The sequence below is a fragment of the Ostrea edulis genome, chromosome 6, assembly GCF_947568905.1.
Source record: "Ostrea edulis chromosome 6, xbOstEdul1.1, whole genome shotgun sequence".
In the NCBI taxonomy this organism is placed as follows: domain Eukaryota; kingdom Metazoa; phylum Mollusca; class Bivalvia; order Ostreida; family Ostreidae; genus Ostrea; species Ostrea edulis.
The window spans coordinates 91616734-91636782 of NC_079169.1; the positions used below are offsets into that span (position 1 = coordinate 91616734).

Consider the following 20049-nt stretch of genomic DNA (forward strand, 5'->3'; position numbering starts at 1 on the left):
AATATCACATGACACTAATGGAAATGATGCAAAAGGGTATTAAGAGTTTGGTGTTGTATTTATCCGTGTCATTTAACATACATTCTATGATTTTATGAAATGGGTCCGTGTATGAAAGCCTGTATATATGCATCCACCATTATAAAGGTCCTATCACAAGAATTACCAACATTAACTATGAAAGCCTCCTCCCTGGTAGTTAAAAACGTATAAACAATAAAACGTTATTCATTTGATATTCACTCCTAGGCACCTGATCCCACCTCTGGTATATCCAGGGGTCCGTGTTTGCCCAACTCTCTGTTTTGTATTGCTTATAGGAGTTATGGGATTGATCACTGTTCGTTATCTCCGCCTTTCTTTCAAAGGTTTTAAGCTTCACATGGACCATTCATGGTATCTTCTATTAATTTTACCAAAAAAATCGTTGATCACATATTGCAGAGATTTGACGATTTAAACACGAAGTTTAATTTTAGAGAATACTTATTCTTATATAAGTATGTGTGATTTTCGAATCAAAATTTGACTCTGTGAATAAGTCGTTATTGTAATAGTTCGTTATAGATTATTACTTATGATAGTCAATGTTTATATTTCTCACATCAATGCAAGGTGAAGATAACAAACAATGATCAATCTCGTAACTCCTACAAGTAATACAAAATAGATAGTTGGGCAAACACGGACCCCTGGACACACCAGAGGTGGGATCAGGTGCCTAGGAGGAGTAAGCATCCCCTGTTGACCGGTCACACCCGCCGTGAGCCCAATATCCTGATCAGGTAAACGGACTTATCCGCAGTCAAAATCAGTGTGCCAAGAACGGTTTAACAATCGGTATGAAACACGTCAGACAGCATTTGACCCAATGGTAATAATAATAATAATAATGCGAGGTTGTATTGACGAACTAGATCGTTATAACGACCATAGAATTTGCGAAATGCTGACTTCAATCGGGTTTATTTCATCAAGATGTAGGAGAAATTTGTTTGTATGAAAGGGAAGACTTACATGTTGTATGAAGTTCGATCTGTAATACTAGCTAGGAACAATCAAGTACCTTATGGTAGACAATATTGTCATTAGTGTAGAAATATTGCTGATTTCATTGATTTCCCTCTTTTTCACGTGTAACCGGTATTATGACAGATTATTAGACTCGTAGTCATGAAATACATAACATGTATAACGTAACTCCACCAGAGGGTTTTACCGCGTTTTTGCAACCCCGAGGGTGGAATTACCTTAATATTTCATGACTTTTCATTAGAAAGTAATTTCTCATACATGTATTTCCAATTATCTTTCGGAGGGGTGCTAGCGACGCCATATTCAGAATTTTCAAATTGATTAATTTTACTCTATACATTGAAAATTACCCCCCAGAAACGAATTCGATTACCTTGATGTTGCTAGCAGTGAATACTATTAGAGTTCTTCTTTGAATAAAAAACGTACATGCCTGCATACACACAAAGTAGTACTTGTAATTTTCTGTTTTATTTATTATATATTTAAACATGTACAGTGTAGTTACAAACCTTAACATCAATAGGTTTAACTATAGTATTTAAAAAACTAATACGTAGCTTTAGGCTTAAATCAATATCGGGATGTTGCGTGACGCCATTTAGCCTACATGTGGGGAAAGTCTTTCAGTGCAGCGCGAAGTCATTTGATCAATTAGGCCTAATCAAAATCGGAGTTTTTCTTTCCAGCATTGATGCTGGTATTAAATGTACAGTTATTTAGCGACGAGTGTGTAAACAGAGATTCCAAGTGGTTTTGGATATACTTTCAAGGGCTCGGGTCTGCATTGGTGTGGACTCTGGAAGATGCATAAAATCAAATAAATAAGTATCAAATCCATAGGGGGTACTGAATGAACCACATGATTTTCTCTCTTAGAAGAAATTCCGTCAGTAATTTAAGGTGGCTGGCTGTTTCATCAATATGTATTGAGTAACTATGTCACGTGGTTTGGTAGGATGTGTGTATATTTCATACGTACACTGTAGATATAATGGAAAGAGAGAGATCCAAGATACGGCTGGGTTTACCTATATAAATGTTCATCTATTAGATCTCAGTTATTATAAGGAAAGGCCGTGCTTTTACGTATCCGGTTTTAAATTTTAAACACCGACTAGAAAGTTCCGGTTATAACTTCTTTGTCTGATGTTTGTAGTTTACGAGAACTGTACGAGTCAAATTTAGCATTCAAATGTGAATCTTCAGATATATTTACCATGAATTATTATAGTGTCAAGTCCTCACTAGTTCCAATGGTACAAAGCAATATAATATCTACACTGATCTCTAAAAGGCTCAATATATAGCTTGCAATCTAAGCCTGAATAAGTTAAAAATCATACATAGGCGTGACACTCGCAGTGGAATACAAACTGCTTTTAGTGAGTTTGTGTTTGGTTCAAAGAAACCCAGAATTATAAAGCCTCAGAAAATCATCAGCAAAGTTGTTTAATATTTGAACTCTTCTTCATAAGTACTTTCAAGAAACAAAATTATTTGTACATGAGCTGTAGTTGCTGGAATCTACATGAATTGTATGTTACACTATATTTACTTTTTCTATAAGTATGAGATAGCATGTATGTATTTTTATGTATGATGTGATTGATAGCCAAAACAAAAAGGAAAAGAAAAATAACACACACACACACGCAAAATTGTGAGAAAAAGGAAGGGGATCCCCCCCACCCCCCACTCCTCGTGTTCTAATTGTCTGGTAGGACAAAATTTTCAGTATGTTTTACATATAAATTTTAAAATATATATATATTGTTATATTCTGTTAATCTTGATTTTAAGACTGTATTTGCTGTTACAATTTACTATTTTCAAAGTGTGCAAAGAATAATTATAAAACTTAAATTAAAAAATGGGGGGGGGGGGGGGGGGTTACGTATTCAAGAGAGCATTTTGCAAAATATCTCTGGTCAATTATGGTAAAATATGGTTTTTTGTCAACCTTAGATATAATTCTAAATATTTTTAAAGAAAAACTGGCATGTAAACATTTTAGATTTTGAGAATTTTTCAAAATTGCGATATTCTGTGATTTTTTTCTGAAGGATGTGAGCAGATCAAACAGCAACTGTGTATGTTTTCAATTGAATATCTTTAAAAATTCTCTCAGTAAATGAATAGCTATTGGTTTTTATATATTATAGCTTAATATGATGTGCTTTGGTATATAAATTAATAAAATATGCTTTGGTGCATATTTTTAATAAAACATGAGATCATGCATTCTTGTGTTAAAATTTGGCATTTGTATTTGGGGGTATATGTGCTCTGTAGCACATAGAATAAAAATAAACCTGCAAAGGTATGTCTAATATGGGTTTTTTAGTTAATTTATGAGTTGTTAAAGTTATTTAAATGAAAAAATATTTTGATTGACAGAAATTTCTAATAGTATTTACCTACCTATAAGATCATCCTCAGTATCTATCATGTACATTAGTATGATATATTATGCTCTGTTACTATTTCATTGTATAATTTGTTGTTGTATAATAATTATTATACTTTATACCTATGAACTGTATGGTTCTTGGTCAATACAATACATTGAATTGAACTTCTGTTTACCTCGCCATTTTTCACATACTATTTTGGTCAAGGACAGGAACAAAGAGCAGACACAAACGAGCCTCCCTAATTATTATAGTATTGCTTATTAGCATTATGAGTATAGGATATTATTTATGCTTCTAACAAATTATTCTAGTTAATAAAGAATCATGATAAACCCGGGAATATTAATACAATGGTCTTGTCATTAATTTCACAAATCAGTGTGACTGTAATACATGCACTCTAATCTATTTCAACTGTACTTTATATACACCGTATAAAAATGAAAAACATGGGTAAAATGTATCCCCAATACATCAGTAGTATTTCTAGAATGTCTGATATCAATGCACCCAGTGTACAGCGAGACTGAATATGTAGCTACAATAACCTACATTCCATGATGAAAGTAAAGGAGATCAGGGATATCCCTCCCCCTTACACCGACGAATTCTGGAAACATTTTAAAATTGGAAATAAAGTCCAACATCTTAGCATTAAAAAGTTGAAAAGCTTGGTTTTAAAAAATTAACTGTCACGAGCGTTGTCTCCCTTGGGAGGCAGTCCCCGAACATCTACCTGGAGATTCCATATCCATAAATTCCTGGATCCGCCCATTTTAAAATGTGATTGCCTGACTAAGACATTATTACTGCAAGTTTCAGTATATTGATTTCAGTTTATCAATTATCTTTTCAATTCTGTCCTCAAGCACCATCTGTGACGTAATTTTAATCCATACACCAATGACAATTTTGTGCGCAACGTTACCGGCGCTGGTCATTGCGACTTATATAATAAACGTAAATAACTTTCAATTAGAGTTTGATGATGTACAATTTTGATAGCTGTCAAAGCAACCTTTAAAAAGAACCCAACTGCTTAGTTTTAATGCACAAACGGTATACATCCACATCTACAGAATGATATAATACTATCGTAATGAAATGTTAATGGTGGTTTTATAACCACTTTTATTAACTGATTTTCATTGATAGGAATCAGTGATTGTATAAAATGGGAACCTTTAAACTGCTGACGGATGTTAGGTTTGATGCAATTAACCTTGAACCAAGGTTTTTCTTTCAGAAATCTATAATTTGCGGGCCGGATACATCTTCATTAGAGCTTGTTGACTGACATCCCAGTATATGGTATGTCACTTGCTTTCACGATTTGATAGAATATAAATTCTCGTCAAGGCCTACACGTAATACGACATTAAAGAGAAAACTAGTCCAGTAATATGCAACTCAAGCCATAATACACATCATTCTTTTTCCTTCCTAGCAAAAGTAAATTGAATTAAAATAACGAAACATCACTGTTATCTTCCCGTGTTCATTATAGATAGCAGTGAACTAGTGTTACACACATCTGTAGGATACCTGTAATTACTGCTGTGAACTAGCGTTACACGCATCTGTAGGATACCTGTAATTACTGCTAAATAGCGTTACACACATCTGTAGGATACCTGTAATTACGGCTGTGAACTAGCGTTACACGCATCTGTAGGATACCTGTAATTACGGCTGTGAACTAGCGTTACACACATCTGTGAGATACCTGTAATTACGGCTGTGAACTAGCGTTACACGTATCTGTAGGATACCTGTAATTACGGCTGTGAACTAGCGTTACACGCATCTGTAGGATACCTGTAATTACTGCTGTGAACTAGCGTTACACACATCTGTAGGATACCTGTAATTACTGCTGTGAACTAGCGTTACACGCATCTGTAGGATACCTGTAATTACTGCTGTGAACTAGCGTTACACGCATCTGTAGGATACCTGTAATTACGGCTGTGAACTAGCGTTACACGCATCTGTAGGATACCTGTAATTACGGCTGTGAACTAGCGTTACACGCATCGGTAGGATACCTGTAATTACTGCTAAATAGCGTTACACGCATCTGTAGGATACCTGTAATTACGGCTGTGAACTAGCGTTACACGCATCTGTAGGATAGCTGTAATTACGGTTTTGAACTAGCGTTACACGTATCTGTAGGATACCTGTAATTACGGCTGTGAACTAGCGTTACACGCATCTGTAGGATACCTGTAATTACTGCTAAATAGCGTTACACGCATCTGTAGGATACCTGTAATTACGGCTGTGAACTAGCGTTACACACATCTGTGAGATACCTGTAATTACGGCTGTGAACTAGCGTTACACGCATCTGTAGGATACCTGTAATTACGGCTGTGAACTAGCGTTACACGCATCTGTGAGATAACTGTAATTACGGCTGTGAACTAGCGTTACACGCATCTGTAGGATACCTGTAATTACGGCTGTGAACTAGCGTTACACGCAAATGTGAGATACCTGTAATTACGGCTGTGAACTAACGTTACACGCATCTGTAGGATACCTGTAATTACTGCTAAATAGCGTTACATGAAAGGTGAAGATAACGAACAGTGATAAATCTTATGCATCTGTACGATACCTGTAATTAGAGCTGATCAGATGCAAAATAATGGGCGATGTGAATCACTGTCCATTAGGTATGAATATGGTACATTTGTAAATGTATATGTTGCAATTGACAGTTAATAGGGTATGTAAATTATTGACCACTGAATTCATGAACTCTTATTCATTTTACAACTAATGACAAAGCCAACTATTCTGAAATTGAGACAAAGAGAAATTAAAATGGTACAGCCTCCAGGTAGCATAGTAAAGACAATACAAAGCTTGATGTTTCAGCTTACAAGTTGAGATATGTGGCTAACGCGTTGTGTACTAAAGTATAACTAAGGTTATGGACATTTAATGGCGAATAGCTGTCCGTTCCATTTCTCCCTATTCCACCGTTTCCCTGATCAAGATATGGGGCTCCCGGCTGCTGTGACCGATTAATATGGGATGCCTACTCCTTCTAGGCACCTGATCCCACCTCTGGTATGTCTAGGGGTTTGTGTTTGCCCAACTCTATTTTGTATTCCTTGTGGGAGTTATGGGATTGATCACTGTTTATTATCTAGCTAACATCGAATTCAATACACATATTTCGTCAGTATTTTCGTTTATCATTATCGTGACTGAAAGCAGCGTGTTTAGCACTACTTCTTCCAGACAAGCGAATAACTATAAAATACATTAGAATTATCGAGGGAAACAATGATAAAAACTTAAGAATAAAATTATTTTGTTACTTTAAGGAAGTGAGCTTTTGAGCGCAACTGCGCAGGATGCTAAAATTAAATATTCACGGGTTCTATACTGACCCCATTGGTGCAAACATATCACACCTCTAGTACTAAACCCTGTCCAGTTGAGAAAAAAATATGTCAATTCAAATTTTGAAAGGGTTTTGCAGGGTCTCTATTTTTTGGTGGAAGGATTGATTAATCAAACAGTTCTAAATCTGCGTGATATTAAGGTGGCTGTTTCATCCAATACATCTTCTATTTTCATACTCCTATACATGTATTTTAGTTTTATGATTCATGATACAAGTAGTTGAGTCTTGGAACTAGTTCATGTGTTGTAATTTATTAATTTAATTGATATAATATTTTTCCAAAGAGAACACCGATTGTTAAAAAGTATAAATTAATTTACTCGAACTTTTGTATAAAAATGTAATATTTTCACTAATAAGTTAAAAATTTGGTCTCCAACCCCCCAACCCCCCCCCCCCCCCCCCCCCAGCTTTTTTTTTGTTCCAATTTAAACTTTAAGACATGACCATTACAATTATGTGAAAAGGTAATAATTTATTTCCATTACTAGTTTTTTAAAAATCTGTATTGTTAAAGGACTTGCATTTTGATTGAGCCCTATATCCTGATCAGGTAAACGGAGTTATCCGTAGTCAAAGTTAGTGTGCCAAGAACGGCCTAACAATCGACATGAAACACGTCAGACAGCATTTGACCCATTGTTAGGTTGTATTGGCAAACTAGGCTGCGATAACGACCATAGAATTTGCGAAATGCTGTTATGAAAAGAGTTATGAGATTGATAACTGTTCTTTATCTTCACCTTTCATGTGGTAGGAAAAAATATAAATACTATACCTTACATATGATACAAACATTAAGGTACAACACCACAATGGACGCCACGAGTCCCTCTGCAGACAAAAATCCCAGCATCCACCTATGTGCAGCTCCACCGGCTCCCGGGGAGAAATCGTAAGCACAAATTCTGTTCCCGGGATAAAACTTGTACTGAGAAGTCACACCAAAGAAAGGGAAAATTAGTTGAAGGAAGGTAAGGCACAGAGTCACAACCATGGAGACTTGAACGTTGGAGATAGACACGTGGCTTCTATAATAAAGCGGTTTCACGGTAGCGAGATACCGACACCCCGCCATAATAATGACAACCCAGGCAGACCAGATCACCATGGAGGTCGCAAACCAGCCGAGAGCGTTGCACAAGTGCCGATCCATGAGACATCCACATTTAATCCAACCCCCAATCCACATTACAGAGTAAAGAGCAGCAGTGACGAAGTCATTGATAGCCAGGGCCAGCACGCATGTATGGTCCACACTAATACAAGTTGGGCGAATTTTGACCAAGACGTATATTGCAACCGCGTTTAGGATGAGGGTCAGCAAAAGCACAATTGGCAGTTCTGCTTTAGAAATATCAAAATGGCACTGCTGACACACGTCTTCGCTGTCATTTATCCACTCAGAGGACAGCGTCGTGTTATTCATTACCCCTGTCATCCACAGAAAGCTGCTGTTTCACATCTCGTCGTAGCTGCCTTTATCATCTCGCCTTGGCCACTCCCAGTACGTCACCCAGTGACTACATCTAGCGGCAGATCTTAAATCCTATGTAATATATATATATATATATATATATATATATATATATATATATATATACAACACAATAGCAAAAAAGACATTGTTAAGTAATAGGCGCAAAGACGTAATTATACTGTATAAATAAATCAATAACTGTCATACCAGTGGAGATGTCTCGATGATGCTTTAGTTCCTAATGATGAAACAACCTCGTGACACAGGACGTCCCCTGATTTTTTCTATTTAACTTGTATCTCATTTATTGATTTCTCTACACTTAAGATTCAGTCATTCATTATAGATAGGCTGAATATTTTGACAATGCTTATTTGAGTAAATTGTCTTTGATGGGAGAGATCATCTGCAGAATTAATTAAAGTCATACTATCTTTGTTTAGTCACTATTTTCATGTTCACTTTTCATAGAAGTGAAATCATCATGAATCCATGGATGGCGTCATTTCTAACTCTACCCGGTTTTGAATGTTGTATATGTCCCATTCGATATTCAGTTTGAGACGTCATCGGCTGTAGGTGAATTCCTGTACATCACGCTAAAGGCCATATCAGCAACGGTTCTTTACTCTGTCAACGCCTACCGTGACACGGGACCTCGGTTTCAAGAACATATCCAAAATATCCGTCAAGCTGGTACAATGCAGAAAAGTATGTTCTGCGCATGGTCACTTTCTAAACCATGCCATTTACAAATAAGTTCATGTTACTGGGATTTCAATAGCCTCATTTAAAATCAGCGTGCGTCTCTTCGTTTGTATATTCAACAGCATGTGGTTGGGCTGACCATTATCCGACATTTTTCATACTAATTCTTTGGGCGTTCTTTTCACATTGATTTTGATTACGGATTACTCCGTTTACTTGATCATGATGTAGGGCTCACGGCGAATATCACCGATTAACAAGGGATGCTTACTCCTCATAGGCGCATTATTCCACCTCTGACTTTTCCAGGGGTTTATATTTGCCCGACCCTCTATTTTGTATTCTATAGTCAGTTTTAAATCGAGATAAGCTACTGACAAACAAGTTGATGGTACAGGGGTTTCAACAGTCTCGATTGAAGTCAACATTTCGCAAATTCTATGGTCGTTATAACGATCTAGTTCGTCATACAAGCTCTCATTGGGTCAAATGCTGTCTGACGTGTTTCATACCGATTGTTAAGCCGTTCTTGGCACACTGATTTTGACTGCGGATAACTCCGTTTACCTGATCAGGATATAGGACTCACGGCGGGTGTGACCGGTCAACAGGGGATGCTTACTCCTCATAGGCACCTGATCCCACCTCTGGTGTATCCAGGGGTCCGTGTTTGCCCAACTATTTATTTTGTATTGCTTATAGGAGTGATGAGATTGATCACTGTTCGTTATCTTCACCTTTTTTTCTAATGCGGGGCGCTGGAACAGTCACATCTATGTTAAACACAGTACCAGGATTCACTACGGAACCCGAACTTCCAAGTTGTGGCTCGAGCTGCATACCTGTCATCGATGTAACAATTCAATGATATTTTGGCCGGATTACACAACGTGCAAACGGCTTATAGAATGGTGGATGACGGGCGGGTGTCCCTGTAATAGGGTACCTACTTTGTGTAGTCAACTCCTCCCACACCTCTAACTTGGTATTCCTCAAACTTTGTACAGTTGCTATGGCAGTTATAATGGATACATTGGAGATGTACAAGTGTATTTTTGAAAGTTATCAGACATTTTGCGAAAAATGTACATGTAATAGAAATTAGTCATTTTTAAGCATGTCTTGAATAGCCGGTACCTATTTTGTATAACCAACTCCTCTTACACCTCTAACTTGACATTCCTCAAACTTTGTACGGTTGGTATGGGCATATTGAAGATGTGCACGTGTCTTTTGGAAAGTCATCATGACATTTTTGAAAACATTTACGTGTCGATGAACTTTATCATTTTTAAGCATGTCTTGAATACTAAGTATAATGTACCTATCTTTAAATCAACTCCTCTAATAGCATTTGTTTGTCATCCTTCAGACCTTGTACAGCTGTTATGGAAGCACTGAAGATATATTATATGTGTCTTTTTGGAAGTGATCGGACATTCTTTACAAAATTTAGTTGAACTTTGTCATTTTTTAAGCATGGTACCTACTTTGTGTAAAAAAAACTCCATTCACAATTTTCACTTCACAGTTTACATACCTTGTACATTGTAGATCTTATCAAAACACCGGAGAGATGTATGTGTCAGTTTAAAAGTGTTTCTGTTTATTTGAATTATTCTACATTTAATAATGTCATTTTCCCCAGTATGTTTTGTACTGCTGTCTCTATGATAAATAACATATTTTAAAGCAAGCCGTCCATCGATTTTCTGTCTTAGAAATAATTTCTGAGTCAGATATCTCTTTCACAGTATTGTAAATGCAACCGAATAACTCCATGACAATAGAAATAAAAGTACTATCACTTAACAATACACTATTATCTAAGTAGTCTTTAGTGATCAGGTCTTCAAACAGTATGTTGGAAATCCAATGAGCACAAATTTTGTTCCTTTATTAGTTGACATGCTCTTGTATTCTTTATCAGTCAACAGTCTCGATTGAAGTCAGTATTTCACAAATTCTATGTCGTTATAACGATCTAGTTCGTCAATACAACCTATCATTGGGTCAAATGCTGTCTGACATGTTTCATACCGATTGTTAGACCGTTCTTGGCACACTGATTTTGACTACGGATAACTCCGTTTACCTGATCAGGATATAGGGCTCACGGCGGGTGTGACCAGTCGACAGGGGATGCTTACTCCTCCAAGGCACCTGATCCCACCTCTGGTGTATCCAGGGGTCCGTGTTTGCCCAACTATCTATTTTGTATTGTTTAAAGGAATTATGAGATTGATCACTGTTCGTTATCTTCAGACAAAATTTATTCAACGGTTTCTATTTGAAATGAGAAACAAGAACCTCCTGCTTTTGTATTATTATAAGAATCAACATAAAATGAGGAGCAAGAGGTTTACAGCCTTATCGGTCACCCGAGTATTACGTAAGGGTTAATGTACTCGTATCGCTCCATTCCTTAAAAGTAATGGACCGAGGCCCCGAAGGGGCCGAGGTCCATTGCTTTTAAGGAATGGAGTACATTGACCCACTTAAAATCCACCTTTTTATCATGCATTTTAATCATGTCTTACGTTTTTCATTCTTTTGTTGCATGCATTTATATCTACTTGTATAAAGGTTGACCTACTTTCCGAACATTCCATTCCTTAATTAAAATTAAAATCCACCTATGACGTCATTCTTTTGTTCGAACACTCCATTATTTTTCAGGAATGGAGTGTTAGGAAAGTATGTCAACCTTTATACAAGTAGATATAAATGCATGCAACAAAAGAATGAAAAACGTAAGATATGATTAAAATGCACAAAGTTTAGTTTAGCAAATGTACATTAACCCTTACGTATCACTAGCCCGATGTGCTATAAAGACTGGGGGGGGGGGGGATCCTGCTCTGCTTATGCAAGGTGAAGATAACGAACAGTGATCAATCTCATAACTCCTATAAGCAATACAAAATATCTAAGCTAAATTCTAATATTCAGCGATAGTATAAAACAAGATGTGTTCTTAAAACTTAAATGCCCCAGAACGCACCGTTACTGATGATAGACATTACATAATATAATAAATGTAATATAAACACAATATGACTAAGAGTGAAAACGAAAACCCCAGGGTTGCGAAATTCACAATTCTGCTACATCTTTTTCTGCTTTCCCTAAAAATGCATCCAATAAGCAAATCAAAGAAGTTATTCAAATGATAAAAGACAATAATCACTGTAATAATTTCGGTTCCAAAACCCTTATTACTGGGATCAGGAAATTTGCAATTTCGTAAATATCTATTTTCAATTTAGTATCAATAGGATTAAAGATTGATTGCATATTTATTTAACGTTCCTTTGGAGAATCTTTCACTCAAATGGAGACGTCATCATTGCCAGTGAAGGGCTGCAAAATTTAGGTATGTGTTTGGTGCTTACGGCCTTTAAGCAGGGGGAATCTTCATTGTCACACACCTGCTCTGGCACGTGGCCTCGGTTTTTGCGGTCTCATGCGAAGGACCGCCCCATTTAGTCTCCTCTTACAACAAACAAGCTACTGTGGACCTATTCTAACCCGGATTTCAATTCTATCGTATTCCCTATGGTCAGAATTCTAGAGGAAAAAAATTACCACCATACTAAAAGCCTAACTTGAAGTACCCCTTTTCGTAAACATTATAGAAAATGGGAAATCGTTCAACTGTGAATGTGATAGAATTTTCCCCAAAACAGAAAGAGGCAAGTGTAGTAATAAACATCAATGATAAAAGTAGTTGCTATAGAAATGTTTTATGGTACAAATTCATCCCTGTTGACCGGTCACCTGGCGAGAGTCCTGTCTTGATCAAATATTTACAGATAAACGGCGTAATCAATAGTAAAATCACTATGAAAGGAACGGCTTAAAATGTTGTGTGATGCTCGTCAGACAACATTCGACCCAACGAGGGACCGCATTCAGAGTGGTTATAACGACCATAGAAATGTTCTAAAAGTTTATTTTAAACAAGACTTGTGCCACAACGAAAATACTACATGTACATGGTTTCTGTATTTCAATGCGGAGCCCTAAATATCAGAACATAGCATAGAATCATTACCACTGACAAACAAATTGATGGTGCAGGGGTTGTTTTTTTTTGTGTTTGATATTCGTAGGATTGGTTAACTATATATCGTTAACCGATTGGTGACTGTATTATTTGCCATAATACTATCCATCTCATTGCGATCCAGCCTCACCCTCCAACACCTCCCAAATGCACCAACATAGTGAAGTTGAAGTGTGTTGTAGTAACATACATATGCTCCGTATGGGACGTATGGGTTGTCCCATGGTTTAAAAAATAAATAAATATAAATAAATAAGGACCATCGTGTACCAACACGTCTAATGACTGTGGTACTGTCTTTTGATGGCCGGACACATACATGTGGTCATATGTCATAAATCATAATCAAATAAAGAAGTAACTTATAAATGATTAATAAAATTGATAAAGAAAATTTAATATAATAATTTTGATTTGATTTATTTATTAAATAATTTTAATAATAATTTATGTTTAATATATTATAATTTTTTATAATTAACAGAATATTTAATATTTATTTGGATTTGGATTTTAATAGAAGGTAATAATTAGTAATAATTAGGAATATTATTAACATCAAAATATATGGTGTCAACATCGTCAAAGTTAGTAAATTCTTGAAACACCATGGACAGGAAATGGCTCATACTGTGTATTGACTGAAAGTTACAGTATAATAAAATTAATTTATAATTTATAAATATTTAGAATTGTTGGATAGTTATATTTAGTAAGTAGAACATAATAGGAAATTGAAAATTATGTATTGGATTAATAATTATTAAATTTGGTAGATAGTTAATTTAATAAGTTGTAATATGATGTGTAAATGACTTTATATATAATTATAAATCTTAGAATGAAGCTTACGTTTAGTAAGGAGTATTTGTTTAAGTTTTTTACCAACACTGTAGCTGAAAACCCAGTTGTAATGGAAGGGTGGTGACTTGGTAAGTATATATCTGACAAGTTTGTGTTCTTGTGAAGTATTTTGATGTTTGATATTACCAAATATATTAGTAAAATGTATGGGTTTTCTATAGAAATTTCCATCAGGAGTGAATAGGTAAGGTAACATATGTCTTTTGATATATTTCTTAGGATATCCACATCTTTGGAGTCTGATAGCAAATAATTTACATATACATGTAGTATCATGTTCTAGAGCATTGCTTGATCTGGTACGGTATCTGTGGCATTCAGTGGTTATTACACCCTTAAAGAAATGTTTGGGGTGACCGGAAGTAAAATGTATATAACTGTAAGAATTGTAAGGTTTCTGGTAGATACAAGTGTAAATTTTATTATCTGTAAATGTGGTGTATCCAATACCGAAAGTGATATCTAAGAATTGTGTCTGTATTTTGTTTATACTGAAGGTGATTTCTAACTCTTTGGGGTACTATCGAATAAGAGTTAGGGAGCCATGTCGTGCTATAAGCTGGATCTAGCTACAGAAACATGGTACAGGGTATGAGGTGTAGCACCTGATGACGACCTCAAAATTCTTGCCTAATGACGATCTCAAAATTGTTGTATGGCAAAATTTATAATTAATAACTAATAACTAGTAGCACTCTATTATCAAAATTTTCTTTGGCGACCCTACCCTAATTCTTTTCTGTATATATTTTAGTTATTTCACATGTATATACATACCTACATGTACATCCCTATTACTATTACCTGTTACTAATATTACTAATTATTACTAATTATTACCTTCTATTAAAATCCAAATCCAAATAAATATTAAATATTCTGTTATTTATAAAAAAAAATATAATATATTAAACATAAATTATTATTATTATAATTATTAAATAAATCAAATCAAATAAAAATTATTATATTAAATTTTCTTTATCAATTTTATTAATCATTTATAAGTTACTTCTTTATTTGATTATGATTTATGACATATGACCACATGTATGTGTCCGGCCATCAAAAGACAGTACCACAGTCATTAGACGTGTTGGTACACGATGGTCCTTATTTATTTATATTTATTTATTTTTAAACCATGGGACAACCCATACGTCCCATACGGAGCATATGTATGTTACTACAACACACTTCAACTTCACTACGTTGGTGCATTTGGGAGGTGTTGGAGGGTGAGGCTGGATCGCAATGAGATGGATAGTATTATGGCAGATAATACAGTCACCAATCGGTTAACGATATATAGTTAACCAATCCTACGAATATCAAACAAAAAAAAACAAATTGATGGTACATGGGTTTCAACAATCTCGTTTAAAATCAGCATTTCGCAAATTCTACGGTCGTTATTGCGATCTAGTTTGCCAATACAACCTATCATTGCGTCAAATGCTGCCTGACGTGTTTCATACCGATTGTAAGGCCGTTTGTGGCACACTGGTTTTGACTGCGGATATCTCCATTTACCTGATCAAGATTAGGGCTCACGGCGGTGTGACAGGACCTCCTAGGCAGCTGATCCCAATTCTGCTGTGTCCAGGGGTCCGTGTTTGCCCAACTATCTATTTTGCATTGCTCATGTGATTTATGAGATTGATGACTGTTCATTATCTTCACCTTTCATTTCATGGGTATCCATATACCACAAATTTCAAACCACAAATACGGAATTTACATAATTGTTCAATGTACAGAAAGCATATCCACGACATTGCATCTCAACGAACGTTTAAAATAATTGACAATCTACGAAATTTGGTCCCCACGAATTCAAATAATTCCACAGAATAATGAATAATATTATAATAGTCATCCATTGTGTTTATCAGTTACAATTTATTTATAATACTTAACATTTTGTCAATAATGATAAATATTGAACTTAAATCAACTTTAAGTGTTGTTTCTCCCGAAAGTAAAAGTCGAATACTTTACCATCACTTGAGGAACAAGCATTCTGAGAGTATTGCCTGGCAATACGTAGTCCCCTACGGCAAGAAAAATCTTGACGAAAATGGAATGCAAACATGCTTAATTTGTTTAAAATTGAATCTGAAAATACAAGTCAAAACTAAGTTCAAGGGTCATACACCGTAACTCGGCAAATAATCAATGTAACGGCACAAAATTTGAACTTGATCTGTAACTTGCCATGATAAAGCAATGTATCAAAAACATAATGATTACCTGCAAGCGTGACGAAAACAGTGCGGAAAACTGATTAGCGGGACTGACAGACGGACGGAGTGCAAACCTAAAGTTAACACGACATATATATGCATTTTACTTACACGTGAAACTTATCATATTTGAGGGAGATGCAAAATGGAGACAAGTTGACCACGAAATAACTATTAATATTAATAATCTTTCATAATCTCCCAAGTTGATAACTCTTTTTGAATTCTTGCAGGGTTTTTTTTTTTTTTTCATAGAAAAGTTTAGTTCGTATTTTGGTAATTCGAAGTTTGTTATCCAGTCCTGTAAATGAGCGTATGGAGATCTTCTTCAAGTAATCCTGAATATCTTTCCTGCCTTAAAAATAACAATGCATTTCTACTTTTTATATGACACACGTTTTTAATTCATCTTCATTGTTTAAAGGTCTACTGTTAATCAAAATACAAGAAATTTCACATACTCATATAATTTACCCATTCCATGTAAAGAATAAAGAAACTGTGTACTCTTGTAAATTCTTATTAATTCGTTCATACTGAAAGTCATGGTATACCGACGACCCGGTATCGAAGCAAACCGCCGTGTTTTGTACTGACTTTGATTTACTCATCAGATCAAATTATCAACACCAGACAATATGTACATTGTTGCTTAGTTATTCTGTTTGTTTAGAAGTGTAGCATTAGTCCTAGCTGTAATTTTGCTTTCTTCATTCTATCATTTATTCATGCAATCTTTCAATTTATTCCCCTAGGATCAAGTTGTCCCAAATATTTCTCAATCACGTTTCCTTTGTTTGGTATTGACATTTTTTCAGCCAATGAAATCACTGCTGAAAAAAAAACTTAACTGTTTCTATTTTTTCTTTGAAAAACACTCTTGCTTATCCACCATTGTGTATTACATCCTAAGGTGTTGTGAAAGCTTACGGAAAGTGTTGTGTGCTAAGAACAGAGATGACAGAATTGTATATTACACCCTAAGGTGTTGTGAAAGCTTACGGAAAGTGTTGTGTGCTAAGAACATAGATGAAAGAATTCGAATTTGCCAAAGTTGATAATTATAAAAAATAAAAAGGGGGGAGTTTTCCTATCAAACATTTTGTGCCGATCCGATACACGCACCTGTGACTACCGATAAATAACTTAACTACATTATTAGACTTCACGTACTATCACGTTTCATGCCAAGAAAACAAATACCGTCTGCAACATTTTATTTGCATGTTTATGAAACAATATGCAACCGGTGGCATAAAAGTATGCGTCTTGTCATAAGAAATATATATCCCAAAGACGTACACTGTACCTATATAGTTCGGGAGATATAATCTAGGATAAAAGTAGGTCAAATCCAAAGTTCAGTCACAATCTTTGGTACCAAAATAAACTTGGGCCTTGCAGTGTATCACAGGCCATGCATATATTAAATATAATAATGTATCACTGACCATTCAAAAGTTATGACCAACTTCAAATTTTCGGACAAACAGACGAACAGAGAGGACAAACAATATATCCTCCGGTCTTTAGTACATACCTGAGCTCATTTGAACTCTTAAGGAAGTTTGCTCCCGAGCTTTTGTGCACAACTGCGCAGGATGCTACAACTAAGTAATTACTGGTTCAATAATGATCCCATTGGTGTAAACATATTACACATCTATTACTGAACCCCATCCAGTTGAAAATTTTGCGTCAATTCAAATTTTGAAAGGGTTTAGCAGGGACTATATGTTGTGGCGGAAGGATTGATTAATCAAAAAGTTCTAAATCTGCATGGTATTATAGTTTCTGTTTCACCCAATATATCTTCTATTTTTATACTCCAATACGTGTATTTCAGTTTCATAATTTATCATACAAGTAGTTGAGATATGGAGCTAGTTCAAATATTGTAATTTGATAATTTAGTTGATATATTTTTTCCAAATAGAACACCTATTCTTAAAAATCGTTAATTTGATTTCCTCGAAATTTTGTATTTGTGATAGTATGAATATGAATTTTTACGAGGGCTGTTCGATATATAATGTGTATTGTACGATATATCAAAAGCATGAGACTCTAATAGTGAAATTAACATCACATCCCTTCAAAGTATTCTCCGCGGTTTGAAATACATAATTTTAATCTCTGAATCCATTTCTGAAATGCGTCACGGTACGCTGATTTAGGTAGACCCCTGAGGCACTGACTGATGGCTGAGCCAAGGATTGTCGGGACTTGTAACGACGAACAGATAACAACTGTTTAAGTTTTGGAAAAAGGAAAACGTCGCATGGGGCTAGATCTGGAGAGTATGGTGGGTGTGGCAAGACTGTAACCTCCGACTTCAATAATTGCTTCACAAGCTCAGATGTATGTGATGGAGCGTTATCATGAAGTAGACGAACGTGCCTAAATCCTGACACATGGTGTCGTTTATGATAATATTTCTTGAGCTTTTTTAGTATAACCTCGGTAATACCGACCTGTAACACTTTTGCCCTTCGGCACCGGAATTTGTACGGCATCACATGAGAAGAATATGCAATAAAGAACTTTCTTTGTGCTTATGGTTCTTTTGGCAACTACAGGCCTTCTACCGTGTTTAGTTAGCCATATTTTGTTTTCAATTTTTCTTACTGGTTCGAAATAGTGAACCCATGTTTCGTCACCAGTAACAATGTTTGCAAATTGTCTTTGATTGGATTTGGGAAACATTTATAACAATTGCTTAGCGGTTTGTACTCGTACCCGTTTTTTGGTCATCTGTCAATATATGCGGTATCCATCTGGCAGAAATCTTTCGTATTTTCAAAATACGATTCAAGATGAAATGCACCCGCGATAGCGATATGCCAACAGCTTTGGTAATATCACGAATCGTGTATCTGCCATCACTTTCAATTATTTCCCTGACTTTTGAGACGTTTGCCTTGCCCGTTACAGTCACAGGTCGGCCAGATTTTGCTGCATCGTTGACGGACTCTGTGCCAGTCAGAAATTTCTTTCTTCACCTACGAACTGTCTCATAAGATACCTTATCAGACCCATAAACTTCCCCCAATTCAGTAAAAATCTGCATTACCGAATGACCGAGTTTTGTGCGAACTTTTATATAAGCTTTAATGTCTTCAGTATTCTCAACCCACTTCCCAACCATTTTTACAACAGTGGTCAACGACTGGCTCTATTGAAATGACTATAAGTTTAAAACTATGTGGAGCTGAAGGCTCGTGTTTATACTGTTGGAAAGGTTTTTAAATACAGCTATTCAAGAGTTTCATCATCCACGAAATCGTGCAAAGCGTTATTGCGCTGTGGTACGATACACATTGCATATCGAACAACCCTCCTATATGTATTTATTCGTTTTATTATTTTTCATTTATCGTTTTGCCAAAAACAAACTTAAAATTCAATTTACCGAAAGTTCTATTGCGCATCTGTATTGAATTGGCTGAGTAAAGTTTTATTCTGTTATTTCATTGGTCATTTCATACTTCTTTATCCAATAATAGTATTTCAGTATGTAAAACTTATACGGTACCAATTTTGATGCACCATATGCGCATTTCGACAAATAATGTCTCTTCAGTGATGCTCAACCGAAATGTTTGAAATCCGAAATAACTATGAAGTTTTAGAGCTAAATATAGCCAAAAACAGCGTGCCAAAAAAGTGGAGCCAAATTCGTCCAAGGATAAGAGCTATGCATGAGGGAGATAATCCTTAATTTTGAAATGAATTTCTAAATTTTATAACAGCAATTAAGTATACATCCGTGTTTTCAAGCTAGTTACGAAGTACTTAGCTAC

The 20049-nt window shown here is 35.6% G+C and overlaps 1 protein-coding gene across 1 annotated transcript in view; it reads right to left on the reverse strand.

Moving 5' to 3' along the window:
* The window catches only part of LOC125647698 (histamine H2 receptor-like), a 20196-nt gene extending 11784 nt beyond the window's left edge, over positions 1-8412 (reverse strand). Inside the window, exon 1 of the mRNA XM_048874477.2 lies at positions 7658-8412. Coding sequence (XP_048730434.2) covers positions 7658-8320 — 663 coding nt within the window. The 5' untranslated portion in view covers positions 8321-8412. The remainder of the gene's footprint in view (positions 1-7657) is intronic.
* Between the last annotated feature and the right edge of the window lie 11637 nt (positions 8413-20049).